At 36.3% G+C, this 25,461-nt stretch overlaps 1 protein-coding gene across 1 annotated transcript in view; it reads left to right on the forward strand.

Annotated features, from left to right (window-relative positions):
- The window catches only part of MALRD1 (MAM and LDL receptor class A domain containing 1), an 800,662-nt gene that overhangs the window by 653,266 nt on the left and 121,935 nt on the right, over nucleotides 1-25,461 (forward strand). Inside the window, 2 exon segments of the mRNA XM_039216734.1 lie at nucleotides 8,057-8,182; nucleotides 15,620-15,686. Of these exon segments, the coding sequence (XP_039072665.1) occupies nucleotides 8,057-8,182; nucleotides 15,620-15,686 (193 nt within the window).

The raw sequence follows: 25,461 nt of genomic DNA on the forward strand, positions 1-25,461 counted from the left end.
GACACCTGGGTGGCTCAGTAGCTTAAGTGTCTGACTCTTGGTTTGGGCTCAGGTCATGACGGTCTCATGGTTTGTGAGTTTGAGCCCTATGTTGGGCTCCATGCTGACAGTGCAGGGCCTGCTTGGCATTCTTTTTCTCTCTCTCCCTCTTTCTTACCCTCCCCCTGCCTCTTAAAATAAATAAACTTAAAAGAAGAGAGAGAGTTCATAGAAAGGGGCACCTGGGTGGTTCAGTTGGCTGAGTGTCCGACTCTTGATTTTGGCTTAGGTCATGATATTGTTCTTGGGATCAAGCACCACATCAGGCTCTGCACTGACACTGTGGAGCCTGCTTGGGATTCTCTCCCTACCTGTTCTCTCTCTCTTTCTCTCTCTCTCTCTCTCTCTCTCTCAAAATAAATAAACATTACAATAATAATAAAAATAATGTTTTAAGAAAAAAGAGCCCAAGGAATAGTAAATCCTAAGGCTTAGACTTGAATCTCATTCTTGTCACCTATTACCTATGCAAACTTGGGAAAGTTATTAGAATCAGTCATCATTGATGTAATACAACCTTATAGGGCTGTGAGGATTTGAGAGAATACATGAAATCCTCAGCCCAGCATTCAGTACCTTCTAATTTTATTATAACTGGCTCATTTCATCTAGGGAAGGAAGAGTGTTTGTTATGATACAATTACACAAATCATTAAGGTGATCATGAGAGCATGGTGAGTCACAGCACCACTAACTGTGGTTTAATTTTTGGTTAGTTTTATACTATACTATATTATATATTTTGGCATAGTTTGCAGTGATAAAACTACATAAACCACATGTTAATGACCACTTTTTCTTTTAAGTAGTAAAAAGCAGCTTAGAATTTGACTGGACATTGAAAGAGATATAAGGCTATTTCAGTAGAGTGGGCATCAGGAATTTTAACTATCAGAAAAGGACAGACATATGCAAGAAAGAAGAGATAGTGTTTGGGTATTTAAAGGTTTCAGTCTTAAATAAGTGAACTTCTTTTCCTAGTTTAGGCTTAGAGATTGGCTTTTCATGTTGTGGTTATTTCCTGTGACATTCTCTCTGTAATAAAGCCAACCTGTCAAGTCTTATAATATTTTCTGAGAGAAAGGTAAACAAATGGAAGAGAATGAAGAAGAGAAAGCCTGTCAAATTGTTTATCCCTATTCCCATCAGGGCTCTAATGTAATTTGGTTGATAGAAATCTTATTAAGTTCAATATAGTCATATGATATTTGACTTCAAATAAGAATGATATTTAAATAGAAGCTTAGGAAAGTACAGTATACTTATACTTTCACACACTCATTGCAAACTTGGTGTTTGATGAGGTAGGAACATAAGAAGTTCTGTTCCTAAAGAGAAATAAGCCCATGCTAGGAATACACTGTTATCATGAAAGTATTGCTTCTCTCCATCTCTAAAATATTTAATTAAGTTGTGACTCTGTAGGGAAAATTGTGTCAAAATAAACTGTAGTAAAAATGCTAGGGCAAATTTACAGAATAAAACCATCTAATGATAGTTTACCAAACAAAGGTGTTTTTTTTTTATTTTTTGGTTTGTCTTATTTATTTTTTTGTTTTATTCTGGACTTATCTATTGATTCAGAATGGTATGTTTTTTAAAGTCATACTCATTTATTCTTTCATAAATTCTCATTTATGTAATTTATGCCACATATTGTATTGGGCATTTTTGAAACGGATGTGGTATTAGACCAACTCCGGTTGTAATTACATTATATATTACTGATATATATATATATATATATATATATATACACACATATGATATATATGATATATATATGACACGTATATGTATATATCATATATATCACATGTATATATCATATGTGTGTGTATATATATATATGTAGTGAGCAATAGTTGAAAATAAAAAGTGAGGGGCACCTGGGTGGCTCATTCAGTTGAATGTCTGACTTTGGCTCAGGTCATGATCTCACGGTTCGTGGGCTGGAGCCTCACATCGGGCTCTGTGCTGACAGCTCAGAGCCTGGAGCTTGTCTTCGGATTCTGTATCTCCCTCTCTCTCTCTGAACCTCCCCTGCTCATACTGTCTCTGTCTCTCTCAAAAATGAATAAAACAAAGACAAAAAAAAAAAGAAAAAAGAAAAGAAAATGTGATAAATGCAGGGTTATTGAATATGTAGGGTATGATCTAACCATGGTGCTAGGGAATCTGTAAATTTTAATAAGAGAAATAATGACAGGCAAATTTGGAAAGATGGTTGTCTAGAGGTGCTTGATTCCCCTAAAGAAAGTTCCAGAAATATTGGCACCTGGGTGGCTCAGTCTGTTAAATGTCTAACTTTGGCTCAGGTCACAATCTCACAGTTCTTGAGTTTGAGCCTCACATGGAGCCCTCTGCTGTCAGCACAGAGCCCACTTTGGATCCTCTGTCGCCCTCTCTTTCTGCCCCTCCCCCTCTCACACTTTGTCTCAAAAATAAATAAACATGAAAAAAATTATTTAAAAAAGGAATATTCCAGAAATAGAGAAAAAATTGTTTGCCTGAAGCATATTTGGTATAACTGGTATAGGGTTTATGGTGAGGAATGTAGAAATGAGTCTGGAGCGATAAGCAGGGACTAGATCATGAAGCGCCCCTCCTTGCCCATCATGCCACCACCAGCTGATGTTCAGGCTGTACATGGAATACACTGGAGTGGAGGAGGACGTGGTTAGGAGATGCCACCACGGAAGGATAAAGGAGTTGACTGGGTAACAGAATGAGTAAAGACTTTGATTAGGTTTTAGAGACACTCAGGTGGAGAGGAAGAGAGTGTGATCAGGAGTTTCCCAGTTTCTGACTTGGGCAGTAGGATAGCTAATGTGCCATTTCCTGCACTGGGCAAGGAGAAGCACCTCTTAGGGGAAGATTCGGGCTTTGTTTTTAAACATGTTGTGTTTGTGGCGTTTGCGGCACATGCGCACAAAAATGTTCAGAATGTATTCACAGTGGATATCTGGAGCTCCGGAGAGAGATAAAGCAAGGCATAGAAAGACACATGGCCTTCAGCATATATACAGGCTTGAAGGTGTGGGTGTGGATGAGATAATAGAGAGAGGAAAACATAAGGTGGCGGACAGTTAAGGAAAAACACACGCTGACAGACACTGAGATGTGGTCTCCGACACAAGACAGTAAAAAAGAGAATACTAACCATAAATGAAATTTAGAAAGCTTTAAGTACAGAGAGGATTTACAGGTTGGAATGCTTCTGAGAGATCATGTAAGCTTTGGCTTAAAAAACATATATATATATCGGGAAAAGCATAACATAATTCCTGGTGAGTTGGAGAGAGAACTTGCTGTGCATGGAAAGGGCAGGTTTCTGAAGCCAATCTCTCGTAGAGAAAGTAGGCAAGGAGAGAAATCAACTGTAGACAACTCTTTCAAAAAGCTAGCACCTAGACTGTGATGGAGGAGAAAATAAGAGGTTTTTGGGGGTGGGTGGTTTTGAGAGGGCTGCGCATGTTTAAATGTGGGGTAGGAATAAGGATTCTGAAGTGGTTACCGTGTAAGCAGGGAAATTCATAGCAATTAGCTTTTAAAGGGCTTTTATTCTTGAAAGATAAATATTCTAGTGATCAGAAAATTTATACAAAGCTGTGATGTGTTCAACACTTCAAAATAATTCATATTTAATAGTCTTTCCTTTGGAAACAAATTTTAAAATAAACTTAAGGGTACATCTTTACCAAAAATATCTCCCTTTAAAAAAAAAAAAAAGAAACAATAAGTGTTGTTTAATTATATGGGACGGTGGCACAAAATTAGGGGCATTCCTCCTACCGGTTTTCCTCCGTTTCATCACATGTATCAGTCGGTGTCCTGATAAGACACAGATGGCACATTGATGTTACAAAACTTGAGAATATTTGAATACAGAGGTTATTTATAGGGAACTAGCATGCATAAAAAAAAAATAGTGAAATCAGGAGCTGTTATCACCCATAGACCAAAGCATGTGAAAGGAAGATTTGTCTTAATGTCTTAACCTGGAATCAGAGAGAGCTACTTGGTAAACAGTCAGGGGACAGCTAAACCATGCTGATCTTCCAGTCTCTTCCCTCCATGTTATCTCTTGATGGTTTTCCACGTCAGCCACACCCAAAGAGTAGCCAGAGGGCAAAGAACCATATTGATGTATCTTTATAGTTCATCCTCCGGGATCCAGAACAGAGAGAGAGAGGATGCAGAATGTTTGAAGAGGGGCACATAGAAGCTATCTGCCGTTGATGGATGTGACTGTGAAAAGGATAGGGAAGTGGACAGTCTGCTTACTTTCTGACTTTAATTTATATTCCAGTAGTAGTTGATGTGCCTTAAGTAGTTGAGTGCCATGTAGAGGATTTACAATGAATGGGTCACACTCCTCAGATTTGTGGATCAACCTTTATCGTCAGGATGTTTTTATTATTGGCCATTAAATATGCTAGCTGTGATTCCAGCATCCTATGGTACTTCTCAATGACAGCATAAAGATTATCCCTCTGCATTTGACAGCTTCTTACAAAAGTGTTGCTCAGTTTGAGTCAACATTAAAATCATGGTGATTATCTATTTTACAGAGATATTGAAGAATTGGATGATTATGGTGAATTACATAATACTCCTAATAAATTCTCTTTCCCCATTAAATTGTATTTAGAGTTTTATAAAAATTTATTCAAACTGGTAAGATAGTTCAGTAAGAGCAGTGGTTTGTTTTAGTCTAAGTACAGAGTATAAATCCATCCTTCCCTATAGTAGGTATGTGTATGCCTTAAAGAGATGGTAGCCTTCATTCTCGGGTCACAACACCAGTCACTCTGCTTTTAGAAATGTGGGCTGCATACCGTGAGTTTTCATCTTAAGAGTAAATGGATACACATCCCTAGTAACATGTACTTTATTTGTGTGTATATTTTATATGAAGCAATTATAATCTATAAAAGGAATTTTGCTTCAGGGAAACTTATCTTCAGTAAACCATTCATGAATTGCTTCTGTTTAATATATTTCTAATACCTGAGTGAATGAGCTAAAAGCCACAGAATGCTCTGTGGTAACTTGGCTTATTTTGGTGCAAAAGTCTGTCAACCTGTATGATGACAGATTGAAGTGTTTTTTAATAAACAGTAACTATGTTTGAATGTGGCAAGAATAAGAGATTGCCAGGGAAACATTTTGAAATCTGAGTTTTCTATGTATTTTATATATAGATTACTTAGACTGTTTTTTTTTCCTCTTATTGTATATGTGACACTAATGAAGAAGAAGAAAGTAATGATTTGATTGATTTCCTGTGTTCAGTACAATGTCCTTTGCTGTGTGGGTTTCAATAAATACTAATTGCATTCATAATTTGCCACCTACATTTAGAAGGAAATTGATAAATATCCATTAACTTTAATGTTATAGTGTTTTAAATACCATAGAAACTACGATTTCAGTTTTAAATTTTATAAAATGACTGTTTTTTAACCCTTAACCATAAACTTTCTATCAAAGGGAAAAAGTAAAACTTTTATCAATTGAAACCATTTATTTTCTTACATATTTTTATGTATTTCAATACTATTTGGGCCAAAGTTGAGGATTTATACCCCATAGAGGTTGGGGCTCTTCACTGCACAGCTAACTTGAAGAATAAGCTATCAGTTACCCTGGAAATTGGGTGAAGGAATATGGATGGATTAGTATTTTCAAAAGTAGAAGTGTTCAAAATAATGCTTCAACAGTAGATATCATCAGCTTTGTATACAAATCTCAACCTATTATTTAAAACCTTTAAACTGCCATCTTTTATAACCTCTCAGCCCTTTGTAATGTAAAACAATGGTGATAAAATTGTATATATGTACACAAACACATATAAATGCAGGAATATATAGATGCATGTATATACATACATTTTCATTTTTTGCAAGCACCTCTTATAAGAGTTGGAAGATTATTCTATTTCCTAGTTTACTTGGTTTGCAGTATCATTTATCTTGTCAATGTATACCGTAAAATTATTTAACCTTTGAAAAAGCTTTAAAGATCATCTCTCCTGGGATCTTAGCCATTTCTACAATCTGGTTTCAGCCTTATTTGTTAATTTTGTCTGCATTACCTCCTTCCACAAACTCCCCAGTGAACGGCAAACTGCTTTGCTCACTGTTCCAATGCCAAACTTACTGATTCCCCATTTAGAGATTTAATCCCACTCTGCTGAATGGCTTTTCACTGGACACATGAAAATTTAAAACATCTCAAGACTCTACTCTTTTGGTCTTTATAGACTTTCATGCACTAAAGGAATCTCTTATTTTTATAATGCTTATCTGTACTGAAGCTTTACCAAGTAAGCCTGGCCTTACGGCATTTCTTTTAGTATTTTGAATTGTTAACTGCTTTCTATTATCATTTTGCTTTTGTTGCTGTATATATCCTGGTCACTCTTTCTAAAAATTTTCCCCTGCACTCCAGTTCAAGTGCTAAGCACAGAGTCTTACAGGTAGTGTCAGCTCAGTAATATTTATTAGTAGGGGTTGATATTTAAGCACCTCAGGAAAGATGACTCAATGAAAAGGATCCCTTTAATTTTTAGAGCTGGTGTTTTTAGTCAGTGGAAAGACGCTCTTAAAAGCATCATTTTGTGACCCACTTGAAAGTTAATTTTGGTTGGGCAGCTGTCAAACTGTGTCAGTAACCTATGATAACTCAACAATTCTAGCCCATAAGTATACTTGAAGAAAGGAAAAAAATCATGATAATACTGACAAAACGGGATGTAAGACCCATCCATGGGGCTGTTTATTCCTGAGTCTCCTAAACTATCAATTTAACTTGAGAAGTTTGAACTTACTGTCTTTATTTCAGTAGAAGTGACTTCCCATGTCAATCCTTTTTTTTTTTTTAATTGTAGCAGCAGGTTTAGATTAAAATGTTCAAATAAGGTATTGTGTATGGCACTATTAGATAAGTCAGAGAAAAGCACAGCCATTCTTGCTGAACTGGGATTAAGTGCATTAATATTATTATCATTTAGTGCTTTTCAAATCTATCCACAGTTCCTGGCGAGATGGTGCAATGGGTCCATGCTTTAACATTCCTTCTATTCCAAACACAGAGTGCTGCTAGATAGAACAGCTGTCCCATTAAAGGGCTCAGAGACATGATAAATACTAGCATGGGACAAAACTGGTGTAGAACCAGAGAACAGAGATCAGGCCTGAAACCTAGGCCTGCTGGTTTCCAGGTTCTCAAGCAAACTGGAGAGAAGAGATGCCTGATGACAGCCTGGAATGAAGGGCTCAGATTCAGTTCTAACTTGTAAAAAGAACCTAAACATTATTCTGCTTTAGGAAATTGGAGTCCTAATGAGTCAATGAGAGAGGGAGACAAAAATACAGTTTCGGGACTACAAGTAGCATCCAAGAGAGGTTGAGTACTTGGCAGAATTAAATTGGTATTGAACAATCAGTCCTCTTGATCAGCATCAGTAAAGCCATTTTTCTGAAACAACCCAAATGGGATGAGCAAGACTTATGCTTGTCTCTTGAAGTCAGGCTGACAAGAGACTCTGGAATTAGTACAGTGCACCGTGCTATAAAGGCACATAGTCATACCACATTGAGCTGCAGTGAACAGCACCGTGTCCTCCGTGACTGTCCATGCCATACAACCTGGAAATTGATAAACATTCAAACAAGTAATGGCTGCTGTCGTTTCAGTTGCACATAATGTCAGGAACATTAGGGGAGCAAGGGAACTCTGCCTTGGAGTAAAAGTTTAGCCTAAAACCAATTCAGACTGCATAGCATGCACAGTGTACTTTGTACATACAGACCAGTATAATACTGCACAATGCCCAGCTGGGAAATGATTCTATCAAAAAAACTTCTTTTTGAAGACTCAAAAACAACTATAATGTATAATTTAAACATAGGACTAGAAAGATGAAGGGTGATGTGATAAACTGTCTTATTGTTTAATTAGAAGACATTCATTTAAAAAATGATTATTCTTTTTTTCTTTTTCCCAGCCAATGAGAGCTGTTCTGATGGTGCATTGTGGTGCACCTCCTCGAACAGCTGTATTCCAGTTCATGAGCGCTGTGATGGCTTTGCCAACTGCTTGGATTTCCAACCTGATGAGTCCAGCTGCTCAGGTATTCTATTTTCAGTAAAATACTCTTTACAATATAAGCCAGTAACTTAACCTTGTAGATGATACAAACATTAAAACCTGAAATTCTAAATAATTGCAAGCATGGGAAAACTGAATTTCTATTACTGGTTGGGGGTAGGAAGATTATTAACATGGCTACACTTAGAAACACTGGAATAATGTAATGGACTCATGCATATTCTATATAAACAATGTCTCCAAATAAAAATCGCACAATTTTAATTTAATATAACTTAAAGCTATTCGGATTTGATAATCTTTTTGATGCAAATTGCCTGATTCCTGAAATAAGGTAACACAATCTAACATGTTAATTGTTTCATTGTAATTTTTTCCCACTTCATTAAGAGCTATTTGTATGATCTAGTCATGTTTAAAAAACCAACTTATTAAGCTTTAGACTAACTTTTAAACATTTTTCTTTCCTGACTCTGGAATATTTATAAGAGCTGATAATGATTGTTTGTGATTATACTTTTATCAAAACTGCCTTTAAACTCTCTATTATAGCCCACTGTTAACATCTCTCCTTAGTAATTAAAATTTTATTTCATGCAGAAGACACATAAAATAATAGATAGGGTCAATATAAATCTCTCACAACTAATAGATACTGTAAACTGGTAATAAAATATATATTCAATTATATTTTCTAAATAAATTGGAGATATTTAATATCAAAAGCAGGTGGGACTATATTCTTTGTATCTCGTAAAAGAGAAGACTATTATGAGATAAGTGTCAAAAACATGATATTTACAACCAAATCACAGTGCAAAAAACTCTGATTTTTTTGTGCTGCTGAAATGAATACTCACAGAGCGCTGAATTTTATGACTACAAAAGGAAATCAAGAAGCGGGCAAATCTGGTCCCATAAAATATGCAAAAATGAATGCTCTTTGCCATTATTTCTGTACCAGGCATACTTTTACATCAGATTGATACCCAGAATGTAATGCTTTCAGTTCCTTTTCAGAGTGAGAAAGATACTAATGAGAGAGTTTCATTCTTTGAAACTATTAAGAAAAAGCACTGATGTCCAGGATCCAAATTTATTTGCATAAAGGTGAGATTTTGTTCAGGAGAGTCCTCTAGGAGAACAAATATATCATACCATGTTATGGTTTACTGTCTGATTTTACATATTCCACCTTTAAAAATATGGTCAGAAGACCAGAAGAGCAACCATTCTTCCTGAGTGATCGCCAACCTGTAGGTAACAATAGAGAACACATTCTGGCCGCTCCCATCTATTTAAGCCATTCACCAGTTCACTGACACAGGTCATTTACAAAGTACAGGTCATACTGCCCCAGGTACTGGGTTACAGTCATATAAAGAACTAATGAGACACTTTTCAGACATAAAATCCACATCATATTTTTTGTTCTCTATATTTTCAATACTTTTTAGTTTTTCAAACAAATACGACAAAGTCGATGCTTCTGTGTTTAAGAACGTGTCTAAGCTTGATCCACGCTCGAGTGCCCATGACACCTTCCTCTTTCTTTCCAAACATCACATCCCTTTAGGGTCAGCATTTCATAGACTTTATAAGACCAATGCTGACAGCGTCCAGCAACATCCTTGGTCACACAGCAGGTGGTGAGCATCTGGTCTCCCCTCACCTGGGGTTTAAGTCATTAACAGTAACAGTGACCTCAGATGCTGCGTAGGTGTTTCGGGTTAAGTCTTACATTTCAGCAAGGTCTGTTTGTCCCAACGCTATGTTAGAAAGCATATTATTTTCAAATTTTGGTTGCTTATATAACAGAAAATTATTGAATGGGATGTGTCTGGCCTGAGTTGAATTGGGAATCTCTTTCCAGTCATCTGCAGTAGTAAAGGTTAATGAAAGTTATATTAGGGTGATACTACAATTATGATAACTGTCCATTTGAAGGAGAATTAGGAAAAGGCATTAAAAATATAAACTTATAGGATGGGATAATATTAATATATACAATATAATAATAATAATAATAATGTCTGAAAATGTTTCAGGTTTTTAAAATTTTTTCTATGAAGTATTTTAATTTTAATTCCAGTATAGTTAACATACAGTATTATGTTAATTTTAGATGTACAGTATAGTGATTCAAAAATCCCATGCATCACTCCATGCTCATCATGGTTAGGTGTACTCTTTCATCCCCATCAGCTGTTTCACCCACCCACCCCCACCTTCCCTCTGATATGCCCTACTTTAAATGGGTACCCTCAGTTAAAATTATGTTTTTTCAACAAGAACATTTTTTTTTTTTACCTGAAGCATACCCCAAACCAAAATAAAAACTTCTCATGTAAAGAACCATGGAGGTGTTCCAAATTTCTAAGCCATAGTTAATCTTCCCTGCAGTCCCTGTGCTGGGATTTCAAGATAAAGAGAACAGTCTCTGCCCACTGGGAATTTGGCTTCCTGCACCAAACCACCTGGTTTTCTGGAAGACTCTTAGATCCGTACAGCTCCTGAAACCACATGCAAATTAGTGTGTGTGTGTGTGTGTGTGTGTGTGTGTGTGTGTGTGTGTGTGTGTGTTTAATAAATATACCTTAAGATTCAGAAAGGTTTATGATCAGACTATCAGGAACAGTAAGGGGTTACAGAGATTCTGAACTGAATAGCAAATCATTTGAAATTTTTAGACTAACAGGCTTTGGAGTTAGAGGACTGGAATTTAGTTCAATATCGGCTGTTCCCTTGCTATTCACTTGAGCAAGTTATATTATTAACCAGTTTCCTTTTCTATTAAAAAAAAGATATATGTGGGATATACCACATAATGCTATGAGGACTGAATGAGGTAATGGCAGTAAAACTCTTAGGACAGTCTTGACACAGAGCAGGTCTTCAGTAAATGGTAGTGGTAACGGTGCTCATAGTGGTAGAAGGGGAAAAGGAAAAGATGGAGAGGGCGATGGTAATGGAAATTGGGTTTCATGGGCAATTTAAAGAACCTCCAAATGTAGAGACCTGGGAATTACTTAATGTGTTATGCATACCACTCACTAGTATAGAAATACTATAAATACATTTCATTTTATCTTCTCAGCAGCCCTAGAAGGCAAGGTGAAATAATCCTCATTTTAAACACGTAAAACCTTATACTTGAAGTACCTAGCCCCAAGTCCCATAACCCATTAACTGAGCCATGTATTAGTGAGGGAAAACCAGGATTCATGTGATTGTCAGTCTTCTCAGCAACCCACAGTGCAATAGCTGTCACTTCCCAGGTTCCATATACACTGAAAGAGATACCCGCCCCCCCCACACACATAAAGATAGGGATCCAATTAATATAGTTTCCTGGTTTTCCAGAGTGATACACCAGAGTGGGATTGAACTTGAATTCTTTACAGAACGCTATTTCTATGTAGTCATTAGAATCATATTGGCCTCCAGATACATGGTCATAATAACCAGTGCAAGAGGGCACAAGGCAGTGAGACACCGAGGTGGCTGAAAAGCCTGGGAACCCACACTGATTCTAGAATCAACTCCATAGATCCCTACTTCCTATTTGAAACTCTGCTTATCTACTGTAAATATTTCATCTCTTCATTGCTAACTAGTCATATGTATCTCCTTCTCCTATTTTATCTGTTTTCTATTTTAAATTGTTTTGAGTAAATTAAAGGTGCTAATACACTGTACTGTGCCTTTCCATCTTACGGATAAAGAACCTGGGTTTAAGCAGGAACTGAAAAGAACTTCTTATAGAGGTAATCTACAAATTGTCTGACCTCCAAAACACCAAGAGTTATTCCTAGTTCTGGCCAATGCATGTGTTTTTTCCACTGTGCTCTATTATCTTATCCAGTGTAAGAGATTATATATTTAAATTTCCAGAGAATTATTTTGATGTAAAGTAAGCCTATGCTTTACTCTCAGCACTCAAAGTAAATATTAATGACCCCAGGGGAAAAAATGTGCAGCTGTGTGTATTTTGATGTTCGGCAGTTTCAGACACTTTACTGGTTTTTCTTAAAAACAAAACAAAAAAACAAAACAAAACAAAACAAAAAACAAAAAAAAAAACCAAAGCCCTTATGTGAGGAAGACTAAAATTGTACTTAAGACCAAATATAACCATAAAATGGTTTATCTAAAAGGTTTATATCTATTTATTGTTTATCATACTAGTGGGCTATTTTTAGTCAAACCAGCTAATTTCTTGTTTATGAAGGAAATTTCACATTTGTTCTGTTCAGTAGAGCATGCCCCGGAAGCCAGAGGGATGTAGCTGTATTCCCGTCTTTAATACCACACTCTCCTATTGTAATTAGTTAAATAGGGAAGAGTAAAGGAAGGCAAGATGAGATATACAGTTGGCCCATGAGCAACACAGGTTTGAACCGTGCGGGTCTATTTACACACAGATTTTTTACAGTACTGTAAATGTAATTTCTTTTCCTTATGGTTTTCCTGATGACATTTTACCTAGCTTACTGTATTCCAGTAATACAGTATATAATATATATAACATAAAAAATATGTGGTCACTAGCTATCAGTTAAGGCTTCCAGTCAACATTAGGCTATTAGTAGTTAAACTTGGGGTAATCAGTAGTTATATGTGGATTTTAAAATTTTTTAATGTTTATTTTTGAGAGAGAGAGACAGACAGACGGAATGAGAACAGGGGAGGGGTAGAGAGAAAGACACAAAATCTGAAACAGGCTACAGGCTCTGCGCTGCCATCACAGAGCCCGACACGGGGCCAGAACTCACAAACCGTGAGATCATGACCTGAGCCAAAGTCGGACACTTAACCGACTGAGCAACCCAGGCGCCCCTTATATGTGGATTTTAACTCTGTGAGGGTCAGTGCTCCAAACCCCCACATTTTTCAGGGGCCAACTATGTACTCCTGGTAAAGCAAATCAAGGGAAACTTTTAAAAACAAAAAGGATACCAGACGTATGGCATATTGTAAGTCTGTTCCCGCACTGCAGTGTCTCTGCTTCCTATTTTTCCTCTTTCCTACTGCCCCATCCCTTCCCTTCCCAATGTTCAATGACTGACTCTACAATCTGACGCTTTGTAGTTGACCTTCAGACTTTTCCTCCAAAGGATTATATTCCTGTATAAAATTTCTGTTTCTTTTTATTACTTTTCTCCTACTGTTCATACTCATCAGCCTTTCTCTGCCAAGTAAATGGTTTCTGTCTCTGCTAAGGTTAATCTGCTCCTATAAAGACAATAACTGCATCTTTGTGACCCCATGACACCTATAAAAAGGTGATCCCAAATGATTTTGGGGAGGCAAGCCTGAAAGGCAGAGGAAAAGTCTGAGGCTTCAAATCCATGTCCTAGCCTGTGTTTTATCTGGAATTCACACCTGCAATTCATATTGTCCAAGGAGTACATCCACTTGGCTATCCCCTTAGGCACTTAAAATACAGGTGTTTTTACCTTTAAATTCTCCCTTCCCCACAAATCCCCCAATTCAGTGGCCCAGCTGGACATTTGAACATCACCCTTGACTCCTCCAAATGATCGCCAGAATGTTTCAATCCTAACATTTCAGTATCTCACAGATCCCCACAATTCTCAGCCTCCCACCCCACCCCTTTCATTCAGGCAACTATCTTTTTTTACAGGATTATTACAGAAAGCTCTTAACTGGGCTGCCTAACTTTAGTTTTAGCCCTTCTGGTAGTTTTTCATACTGGATCCAGAATTATCCTTTTAAAGCATGAAACATCCACTTCCTTTCTTAACATTATGGCCATCTAGGTTGAAGTTTAAACTCCTCATTGAGCCTGTATGATCTGGCTCCGGTGTGCCTGTGACCTTCTCTCATACTTTCTTCACTTTATCAGTCCAACCAGGCTGAACTTCCTGCAGTTCCTCAAGCACACCACACTCTCTTCTTGGGCCTCTGAGTCTATGCTTATTTATACACACACACACACACACACACACACACATACACACCCCTACCTTCCCAAATGAATGCCTGATTCTCTTCTGGAAAGCTTTTCTTTATTCCCCAAATTGGATTTAGGTGCTTTCCTTGGTATTTTCATCACCTTATTATATTCATCCCAAATTATGTTACCTTTAATACTGTATTTTAATGCCCTAGTCATTTTCTGCATTTTTCCATGAAGCTGGAAGGTCAATGAAAGGAAAGACCACACTTGTATCTTTTTTAGGTCAACATTTCTTTTTTTTTTTTTTTTAATATTTTTATTTATTTCTAGGAGAGAGAGAGAGACAGCATGAGCAGGGGAGGGTCAGAGAGAGAGGGAGTCACAGACTGAAATAGGCTCCAGGCTCTGAGCTGGCAGTCAGCACAGAGCCCGACGCGGGGCCCGAACCCACGAACCGCGAGATCATGACCTAAGCGAAAGTCGGACGCTTAACCGACTAAGCCACCCAGGCGCCCCGATTAGGTCAACATTTCTTAAAAACTATGAGCTGGGTGTTTTGGAACAACCTCAACAACTCTATGTGATAGGTAGTATTTTTAACCCTGTTTGACAGAGAGGAACCAGAGGGAGAGAGAAATTAGCCATCCTAGCTGATATTACACAGCAAGTGAGTTGAGTTGAGATTCTTACTGAGGCAGTGGGTTTCTGGTGCCTACAGCTTTAACAACTATGTATACTTCCTAGATCATTTAATGTTACATATCCAGGGCCCAACCTAGTACTAGACATTAATAAGAGTCAGAATAGATGTGTTGGATAACAAATGAAAGGAAGTGGATGTTTCTGTCAAGTACTAGGGTTAAGATAGGGAAATTGTATCTTGCAACAGAAGACATGTCAAAAAAGCCAAGAAGAGCAAGTTAGGGATTAGGTGAGAAGAGAAAGTGATAGGACTTAGTGGATCAGGAGGCTTTGGTGAGAATACAAGGGGACTGTAACAAACCCTGCAGAGATAAAGGCACTAACCACTTCCAGAGTCAGAACCAGGGGACAATATCTAGCTTCTTTTTAGTCCATAAGCAAACCATCTTTGAAAATGTTCATGCTAACCTAGAAATAGGGAATGATACAAGCAGCAAAGAGCAGGGCTGGGACAATGTCTGCCATGATGGTGGCTACTGTGTGGAACTGAAGAAATCAATGTTCCATTAAAGAACCAATTTCACTATAATCACAAATATGTCATACAGACATGTTCTACATAAGATTTTACTTAATCCAGGGGAGGAAAAAATGTCTTCTCTTGTGGTCAGTCACTCAGGCATGTGAAGAAAATGAACACATCACGGGCCCCAGGGGCCACTGAACAAATTTGTGGGGCGCAGGGAAGTAGCCTGGGAGAATTCTGGTGCTTTTAGCAAATGGGAAGCAATACTCTCAGGGACTAGATTTAATGCAATAATTAACAGTAATATGTCCTCCTCCTTCCTAATAATATTTATAATTAACTGTGGTTTTTGTGATGCTTCCTTTTAGAATGTCCACTGGGTTACTGCAGAAATGGTGGGAATTGTGTAGTGGAGAAGAATGGCCCTATGTGTCGGTAAGGAACATTGTCTACTTTCTTTTACCAGTTACTGCTGTTGGCTTACTTGTTTTTTCCAATATAATCTGATGTAATCTGATATATCCGATATAATACAATGCTAATGAACATGAGATTATTAAGGCAAACATAGTGGATGGTGGCATTATATGCATTTGTCTATCTGAATAAGAGAAGGGAAGATGTGCGTATATTTTAGAAAAAATTCAGCTAACATGAGTTTATATCATAACATTTTATAGTGTATGGGACATAGTTTTAATAGTACTCATTATTTCTTGTTTTTAATATTTATACCGGGCTATACAAATATTTTTTTATATGGGCATCATCCTATTTCAGATGAACTTGGTGTCTGGGTTTCCTGACTCCCTTTTCATTTCTCATTTCATATTTCTCTTTTCTAACAACAAAGGATAAAATTAATTCATAAATAAGATCTTTTTCTAGTTTGCGCAATGGGTGTTTATGAATAGCTAAAGTTAAGGTACAGATAAGGAATACATTTGCATACTTAAAGCAAAAATAAACAAAAACAGTCCTTGTGATTTCTTTGGGGGAATTATTTATATTGCATATCAAAGATTGCTTGATTTTTCCCTCACCCTTTAGAGAATTGTGCGAAACAGTTCATAAATTCCAAAGGAAATGATGCATATTCCATTATATTTGTGTTTATGACTTTTTAATCTAGCACACCAACGGATACATTGCTCTGCTTATTAGGCAAGTGATTGTAGGTTGATACTGAAGTCATAACAAAATGTGTAGCAGTATCTGGAAAAGACTGATTAATAGCTGTTTCAATCCTTATATCCTTCTGAGTCAGCACTAGTGTTTTAGGAAAAGTTGTTTATCCCTTAAAAAAGCAAAAATCTCTGCCAATTAAAACAACAAAAATTTTTTATGAGGAGATAAGTTCAGACACTGCTTAACATTGTTGAAACTGAATTATTAATGGGTTTCTGTGTTTTGTCTATTTCATTATGTAATTTATTTTACATCTCCACAAAATGATACTTTCTCTTCTGTCAGTTTCCATGGAAATTAATTTGTCCCACGCTCTATGTTGATGGAAGGGCAGGATGCATAGTACTAATTTCTAAATATCTTCTGAAAGAAGTTGAGAAGGATGTCCTAAATAATGTTTAGTGAATGTCAGCTGAGTGGATAATGTTATTTAGTGTCAACTGTTTACAGTAAGGAGGTTTGCATTTCGGTTACCTCTAGCCCAGATAGACACGAAAGCTCTCGCCTGTAGCTAGTCTCAGCTGAGCAAGCAGAGTTTTGCATTCTTGGCACCATCCTCTTGTACTTAAATAAACTTTAAAACTTGAAATCCAGATGGTGACATCTGAAATGTGTTTCTCTCACATGAGGGGGGAAGGACGCAACGGGAGGATTAAGAGGCAAAGGGACTGGAGGAAGGAAATCAGTGCCGCAAAATGTAGAAAGAAATCCACTGATCCCATATTCTAAAATAGTATTTTTGATAGTAAATAATACTTTTCAAATAGTGAAATAACTAATCACCATCAACACAAACAAATGTTTGGAATTAGTGTTCTTTACAACATAGGCGTGAAAAATGACTTAAGGGTTTTTTATATTATATATAATACAGTAGTTTCTCCATCCAAATTCTAATAACTTTAAAATTGTGAACTGCAAAAGTAAATATATGTATTCATTATAATAAATTTTGGAAGACTTGGAGTAGTGTATCAGCCAAAAAGCAGAAACCCCAGCATTTAAATCCCGCTCTTTAGTACCGTGGTTTGTATCCACTTAAATATGGTTTTCCTTTGACAAACACATGTACACACATAAGCACACATTTGTTTCTTACAGAAATGTGAATTATACTTTACACTTTCACTTTGTACCTTGCTTATGTTTTTTTTTTTCCTCCTCATAAAATATTTTGCTGTTGTTGCGTGTCAGTACATATGGCACTAGATCTATCACTTACTGGCTATAAAGTACTGGGTAGGTTTCTTAATCTGTGTTTCAGCTTCTTCTTTGGCAAACAGGAGAAAAATTGCACCCACCTCCTAGGGTAGTTGTGAAATTTAAAGGGGTAAATATACGTAAGACACTCTGTACTGTGCCTGACATACAAAAGATACTACAGGAATGTAAGCCATCAGAACCATTATATTATTTTTTTTAATTCTGTGTAGTATACAGTATGTAATATAGGGTTTCTCATAATTTAAAACCTCATTAATCCTATTAATGCTTGTTCAGTTCCATTCTTAAATATTTGCTTTCACACATAATCTTGCAACATCTATCCTTTAACTAATCCTTGCACAATTCTTTAAGTGTAACGTATCTTACTGAAATGCAAAATAACAATGTAAATTATTTCTAATTGCATTTAGTCTCAAAATCATTTCTAATTAAACTTCATATCCACATCATTTGTCACACACAGGTATTCTTTTTTGGATTTAAGGTTACATGAGGATGGCTTTAGAGTACATGGTTTTGGATAAATATAGAGCACTATGGAAAGATGTTAGCTTTATGTCAAACCCCTATCATTCCCAAGTGCAGGAATTCTAGATCTTTGTCTCCCAGAGAAGTAAGGAGAGAAAACCCAAGGCCACCTCTTCTCATTCAGGGCATTGTGAATATAAGAACTTCATGGTATCAGAAAGGGGGGCCTATCGCCAAGGCCTCAGGATTTTCTCTTGGGTTCTTGGGTGCCTTGAGAAGGATCTTCAGTTTTTACCTATGGTCCTGGAAAAGGAACATTTAAAAAGGTCATTAGGGATGCTAGAAGTTTATAATTACCCACAAGAGTAGTTACTACTACTAGATGGACGATGGTTTTCCATTTCTTGAGGAACAATAATGTGGTATGTTTGAGGGCTGAAGAAGCAAACCATTAACCAAAAGAAGGAAATTATCCCTCACTTAAGGAGACTTGATTATTACCATTATTTTAATATGTCAATATGTTTGAAAACTAGACTGAGCTATGTAATATAAATTCCACAGGATTAGAAAAGCATTACTAGAAAAGAAAAACAGAAAAAGAAAGAAAATCACGTCATCAAGGCTAAAATAGAGAAATAGGAAACGACATAAAATTAATACATATATAATTATATATATACATGTATATATAAATACATGAATTTTATCATATATGTCTCATCACTTTTTAAAATATATTTCATATATATGTATACATGAGGTCATATAGTAGTGAAGAGGGTAGAAAGAAAAATATTAAAGGTTGGGTTAATTTTAGACTTTGAAGACAATTTATCAGCTGCCAACCTATCCCACTAGATTCTTCGCCCCTTCCTACTTGCACGCATGCTCTCTCTCTCTCTCAAAATAAATAAATAAACTTAAAAAAAAAAAAAGGAAAGCAATGAAATAATGTTCTTCTTGTTAAAGCAGTATGATACAGGCACTTGAAAGACATTTAGATGAATGAGGTAGAAAACCTAGAAATATATTCAAGTGCTGGGGCACCTGGGTGGCACAGTGGGTTGAGTGTCCGACTTTGACTCAGGTCATGATCTCACAGTTTGTGGGTTCAAGCCCCGCATCAGGCCCTGAGCCTGTTTGGATTCTGTGTGTGTGTCTCTCTCTCTCTGACCCTCCCCACTCGCACTCTATCTCTCTCGCTCTCAAAAATAAACATTAAAATTAAAAATATATATATTCAAATGCATATGAAAATTTAATAAATAATAATAACGACATCTCAAATCATTCAACCAGATGGACTTTTTTTTTTTTTTTTGCAAGAAATGGTAGGGCAACCAGTTAACTATTTAGAAAAGGTAAAATAGAACCATACCTCACACCATACACACACAAAAGTAATCTTCAGGTGGAGTAGAATGCAGGGTGAAACCACACACCTACTGGAGAAATACATGGCGAAATTCTCTATATTTTGAATATAAGAAAATGATTTTTTTTTCAGTGACTGAAGGCTAAATGCAATAAAAGATAATATTGATACGTTTTACTACATAAAAATTTGGCTAATTTTTTTTTTTTTTTGCATTTTAAAAAATACCATATGCAATATCAAAAGGCAAATGGCAATCTGGAAGAAAGTACTTATATCATATATCTCAGAAAAAGGACAAATATACCTAATAATTAAAGAACTATTTTAAGACACAGTAGAAGACCAATCATTATATTTAAAAAATTGACAATTATTTTTAAAATACATAAAATGATCAAACATATGAAAAAGATTCAACTCATAACAGAAAAGCAAATTTAAATGGTACTAACAAGCTTTTTTTCTCACCTCTCTGATGACTAACATATTCTGTTGGTAAGGATGTGAAAAAACAAGCATTTTGCTAGTAGAAATGGAAATTGATATAATTTCTGTGGAGGTGATTTTGGCAATATCTAACAAAACTACATATTCATATACTTTTCGACTTAGCAATATCACTTCTAGAATTTGAATTATTGGTATAGCTGCAATGCTGTAAAAATGTAAAATTACTCACTGTAGCATTTTTATAATTTCAAAATATTGGAAACAACCTAAATGCCCACTTATGGAAGAGTGGTTGAATAAACCACACAGTGGAGTGTAACTGGAATATGGGGTGGTTAAGGAGTGCCCCATAAGCCAGGTGAAGAAAGGTATTGCCCAGGGCAGCATAAAGGAAAATGAAGAAATGTAGAATCATTACTGGAACTCTTCTATAGTTCTTTCATTTGACTTAAATGTTAAAAATCTGGAGAGTATGTTATTGTTGACAATAATATGTCAGAACCTCTTAAGCATCTGACATGCCTTTGCCCTTCACATAAACCTACAAGGGAGATGACCATGTACTAACTGAGCAGTTAAGGAAATGAGACTTGGGAATATCTAACAAAACTATAATTTTTGGAAAAATAATAAAAGTAGTGAACTTAAGTAATTTTCTCAGATACAAAACACAAGAAAATGATGCGGTTTAGATTCAAACCTGTTTTTTGCCAAAGTCTATACTCCTAGGTTATCAATCACTGTGGCATGTTTCCTCTTTGGAGATTTGATGAGATGGCTCATGATTCTATGATTGCAAGATTCTATGAGTAGAGATACGAATCAAATGCTTAAAGAAAATCTAGGGCTGCCTGGGTGGCTCAGTCAGTTAAACCTCCGACTTCAGCTCAGGTCATGATCTCACAGTTCGTGGGTTTGGGCCCGGCATCAGGCTCTGTGCTGACAGCTCAGAGCCTAGAACCTGCTTCAGATTCTGTCCCCCTCTCTCTCTGTCCCTCCCTCCTACTCTGTCTCAAATATAAAATAAAACATAAAAAAAAAAAATTTAAAGAAAATCTAGAACTAAGCTTTATTTGCACTTGGCCATTTGCTGCTTTTTAATACACTGTGCACTTTTCATCCTGAGTGCTCATGTTGTTCCTTCTTGCCCATTTTACACTTTCCCACCTGAACTACCTGAAAAAATTTCAGATTGATCTTTTATGTCCAAACCTTCTCTCTACAACTGTTCTTGAACGCACATGCTTATGATTCATATGCTGAATTCCATGTAGAAAAGACTGGGATATGAATCTAAAAACATATGTACCTGAGTTTAGGTATGAATTCCATTCACCATTTACTAATGCCATGATTTGGAATAAATTACTTAACCTTTTTCTATGGAGAAAAAGGAAAATGACTATTCACTAAGGAACTAACATTCTCTGCCACAATGGAGCTATAAATTTAAAAGGGCTTCTGTATCACTGAAATGTGCAATTCGTAATTGTTTCATTTACTTAAGAACATTTTTTAAATGTTGCATCAAAGTGGGAAGCATTAGTAATCTGTTTGCTAATTTCTTATTTAATGTCATTAAAATAATCTCCATAGCAACCAACAGTAGTTCTTTATGAGGTGAAATACAGAACAAGTCATCAAAATTTAAGATCATGGCCTCTGTTGTTATTTTTTCACACATAGTACTCAAGTGTCAAGAACTAACAAATATTCTTTATTATTTTTCTTCCTTAAATAGTTTATTGTCAAGTTGGTTTACATATAACACCAAGTGCTCATCCCCACAAGTGCCCTCCTCCTTGCTCATTGGCCCCCTTCCCCTCTCCCCCACACCCTCAGCCCTCAGTTCCTTCTCAGCATTCAGGTGTCTCTCATGGTTTGCCTCCCTCCCTCTCCCCAACTATTTTTCCCCTTCTTCTCCTGCATCGTCCTCCGTTCTTAATAAATTTGAATGTTTTGTAAATGAAAATCATTTTAAAATTTCAAAAAGCCTATTTATTTTTATTATTTTTTTTTACAAATAGTTTATTGTCAAGTTGGTTTCCATATAACACCCAGTGCTAATCCCCAAAATTGCCCTCCTCCATGCCCATCTTCCCCCTCACCCCCACATCCATCAGTCCTCAGTTTGTTTCTCAGCATTCAAGTCTCTCATGGTTTGCCTCTCTCCCTTTCCCCCACCATTTACCCCCTTCTTCTCCCCCATGGTCCTCAGTTAAGTTCCTCCTAATCCTCCTATACGTGCAAACACATGATATTTGTCCTTCTCTGCCTGACTTATTTCGCTCAGCATAACACCCTCGAGGTCCATCCATGTTGCTACACATGGCCAGATTTCATTGTTTCTCATTGCCATGTAGTATTCCATGGTATAGATAAACCACATCTTCTTGATCCATTCGTCCATTGATGGACACTTAGGCTCTTTCCATGTTTTAGCTATTGTTGAGAGTGCCGCTGTGAACATTGGGGTATGTGTGCTCCTGTGCATCAGCATTTCTGTATCCCTTGGGTAAATTCCTAGCAGTGCTATTGCTGGGTCATAGGGGAGTTCCATTGTTAGTTTCCTGAGGTACCTCCACACTGTTTTCCAGAGGGGCTGCACCAGTTTGCATTCCCACTGACAGTGTAGGAGGGTGCCCGTGTCTCCACATCCTCGCCAGCATCTAGAGTCCTCTGATTTGCTCATTTTAGCCACTCTGACTGGTGTGAGGTGGTATCTCAGTGTGGTTTTGATTTGTATTCCCCTGATGAGGAGGGATGCTGAGCATCGTTTCATGTGTCTATTGGCCATCTGGATGTCCTCTTTGGAGAAGTGTCTGTTCATATCTTCTGCCCATTTCTTCACTGGGTTGTTTGTTTTTCAGGTGTGGAGTTTGGTGAGTTCCTTATAGATTTTGGATATTAACCCTTTATCTGATATGCCATTTGCAACTATCTTTTCCCATTCCGATGGTTGCCTATTAGTTTTCTGGGTTGTTTCCTTTGCTGTGCAGAAGCTTCAAAAAGCCTATTTAAAGAGGAGGACATTTAGCTATCTTTTAGGCAATAAGTTTGAGAGGCCGTGAGAGTGTGTGCTTTTCAAATCCAACACCTGGAAGAAACAACTTCATGGTTAAGTATAAATTACCAAAATTGTTCAAAGAAGAGAAGGTAGTAAAGTTGAGTAGATTGAATGACATAGTAGAAATTTTAAAAGTCAAAGATGTAGTCCCTCTCTTCCAAAAATTTAAATGTGTATATCTATTTAAAAAAACTAAAAGCATTTCTCTTAAAGCCAGGAATAAGCAAAAGAATAGTCTGTTAGCATGGGATTCTTCTATTTGCTTAAGAGGTTTTAGCCAAAAGAACAAAGGCAAAGAAAAAAGTGTTAAACATATTGAAAAAGAAGCAATACAAATACTGTTGTAGATACAGCCTAGGAGATTCAAGTAAATTAACTGTAATACTTTTAGAATGATTTAAAAAAAGATTCAGCAAGGTAGATGCATACATGATAAATATGCAAGACTAGGTAAATTTCCTTTTCACCAGTAGGGATGATGATTGAACAGGATAATTGGAAAAGAACTCAATTCTGAAATAGCAGCAATTCTTATAATATATACAGGTCTACCCTTAACAATAAATGTTGAAGACCTACATAAAGAAAACTGGAAAGCTCAAATGAAGGATGCTCAAAGACCTGATTACACAGATAGGAAAAAGATATGGGTGAACTTTCTACAATTAGCGATATTCAGTAGTGTACAAATGTCAAGGAAGAACATTTTCAGCATTTTAGATTTTTATTTTTCAAATAGACCAGTGGATTTTAATGTTCATCTGAAAACATAAATTTATAGTAAAGACAAAATTAAGAATTGGTATTTATTATATTTGATATTAAAGTTTGCTATAAAGTCATGATGATATACATTAAGGAGCTAGGATACAGAGACAAATAGGATATTGCAACAGAATAAAGCTTCTACAAATAGATTAATGTAGCTATGTGAAATTAGGATAAAATAAGCAGATGAAAATGGATGGGTGGGACTAGTGATAATTCATATTAGGATGACTGGTTAGCCATTTATTTAAAATACAAATTATTATTGACATTTCACATGAGGAATTGATCCCAGACTTAACAAAGGAATGAACAGTGAGATTTTTAGAGAAAATACAGAATAAAGGAATCCTTTTAAATTCTGAAGTATGGAAGTCATTTATAAGTTTACTAGCAGTCATAAAGGAAAGGATGAAGAAATTTGAAAATCTGACCACATGGATAATTCTCAAACAGAATTAAAACTGCAGAATGGTGAAAGACATCATAAATTTTATTAATAACATAATAACAGGCCACAGAAAATATATAAAGTATATACTATAGACAAGGATTCATTATTGTATTAAGTATTTACTTATATATGAAGTGTTCCCTCAAAACAATAAAAAATATGTAATAGACAGCTAGACAAAGATTATTCACAGAAGAAGAAATATGAATGGTCAACACATACCTGAATAAAATTCAACCCTCATTAATAGGTAGGTACAAGGTAACCCTCAGAAATTCCAGTTTTACCCAAAGTGGCAAAAATAAATAAGTTTAGTAATCTCCACTATTTTGAGAATGTAGAAGCACTGGCGCTTTTATACATAGATTATGTGAATATAATCTGTGTATTTAGGGAGCTAAATATACATTTCGGAAGAGAAACTTTTAGGGAAGACAAAATGGAAATACCCATTCAAAACTGTAATATTCACACTGTTTAACTCAGCAACCTCCATCCTAGGAATCGAGCCTGCTCACATGTTAGCAAGAAATATGTAGGTAAATGTGCTGAAATTGGTATTTTATGGTACCGTTTTGGAAACAAACTCCAGTGTTCAAAATAGTGTAATGGGATATGATAGAACCATTTATTTTTAATGGAAAGTGAATATCCTGCATAGAAAAGTATCTACATTGTTAGGTGAAAAGTGCAAATTCCACTGTAAGGTGCACATTAAACTTCTATGGGTGAAGAAGATGTGTCAATGTGAGTATATGTAGAAAATGAAAAAGAAGTCTAGCAGTGTGCACAGCAAAGCATTCAGTTGTAAGTGATGTCTCCAGAAGGAGATTAGCATTGGGAGAGAGAGCAATTTCATATATTAGTTTCTACATTTTTATTTTAACCAATACTGCTTTTGTAGCTTAGAAATGCAGGATTTTTTTTTAAAGTCTTAAAAACAGTTACAGTATTAAAAAATAATAACATCACTTACAGTAAAAGGCAGAGCCAACGGGCTGCTTTTCACAGTGTCTCCAAGATAAATGGGCCTGTCCTTTGTTTTTTTTTCCCCCTGTTGTCAGAAAGTATTACACACTTTCTGCCCCGTGCAGAGCCAAACAAGCCAGACAGACTGGGAATGTGATTGAAGATGAAGCAAATAACCTCTCTCACCAAGCCTCCCTCCCTGTCTCACTCCCAGAGCTGGATCCTTCTCCCATCACAT

This window comes from Hyaena hyaena, unplaced genomic scaffold (assembly GCF_003009895.1).
Source record: "Hyaena hyaena isolate Hyena2069 unplaced genomic scaffold, ASM300989v1 scaffold_656, whole genome shotgun sequence".
Taxonomy (NCBI): Eukaryota; Metazoa; Chordata; class Mammalia; order Carnivora; family Hyaenidae; genus Hyaena; species Hyaena hyaena.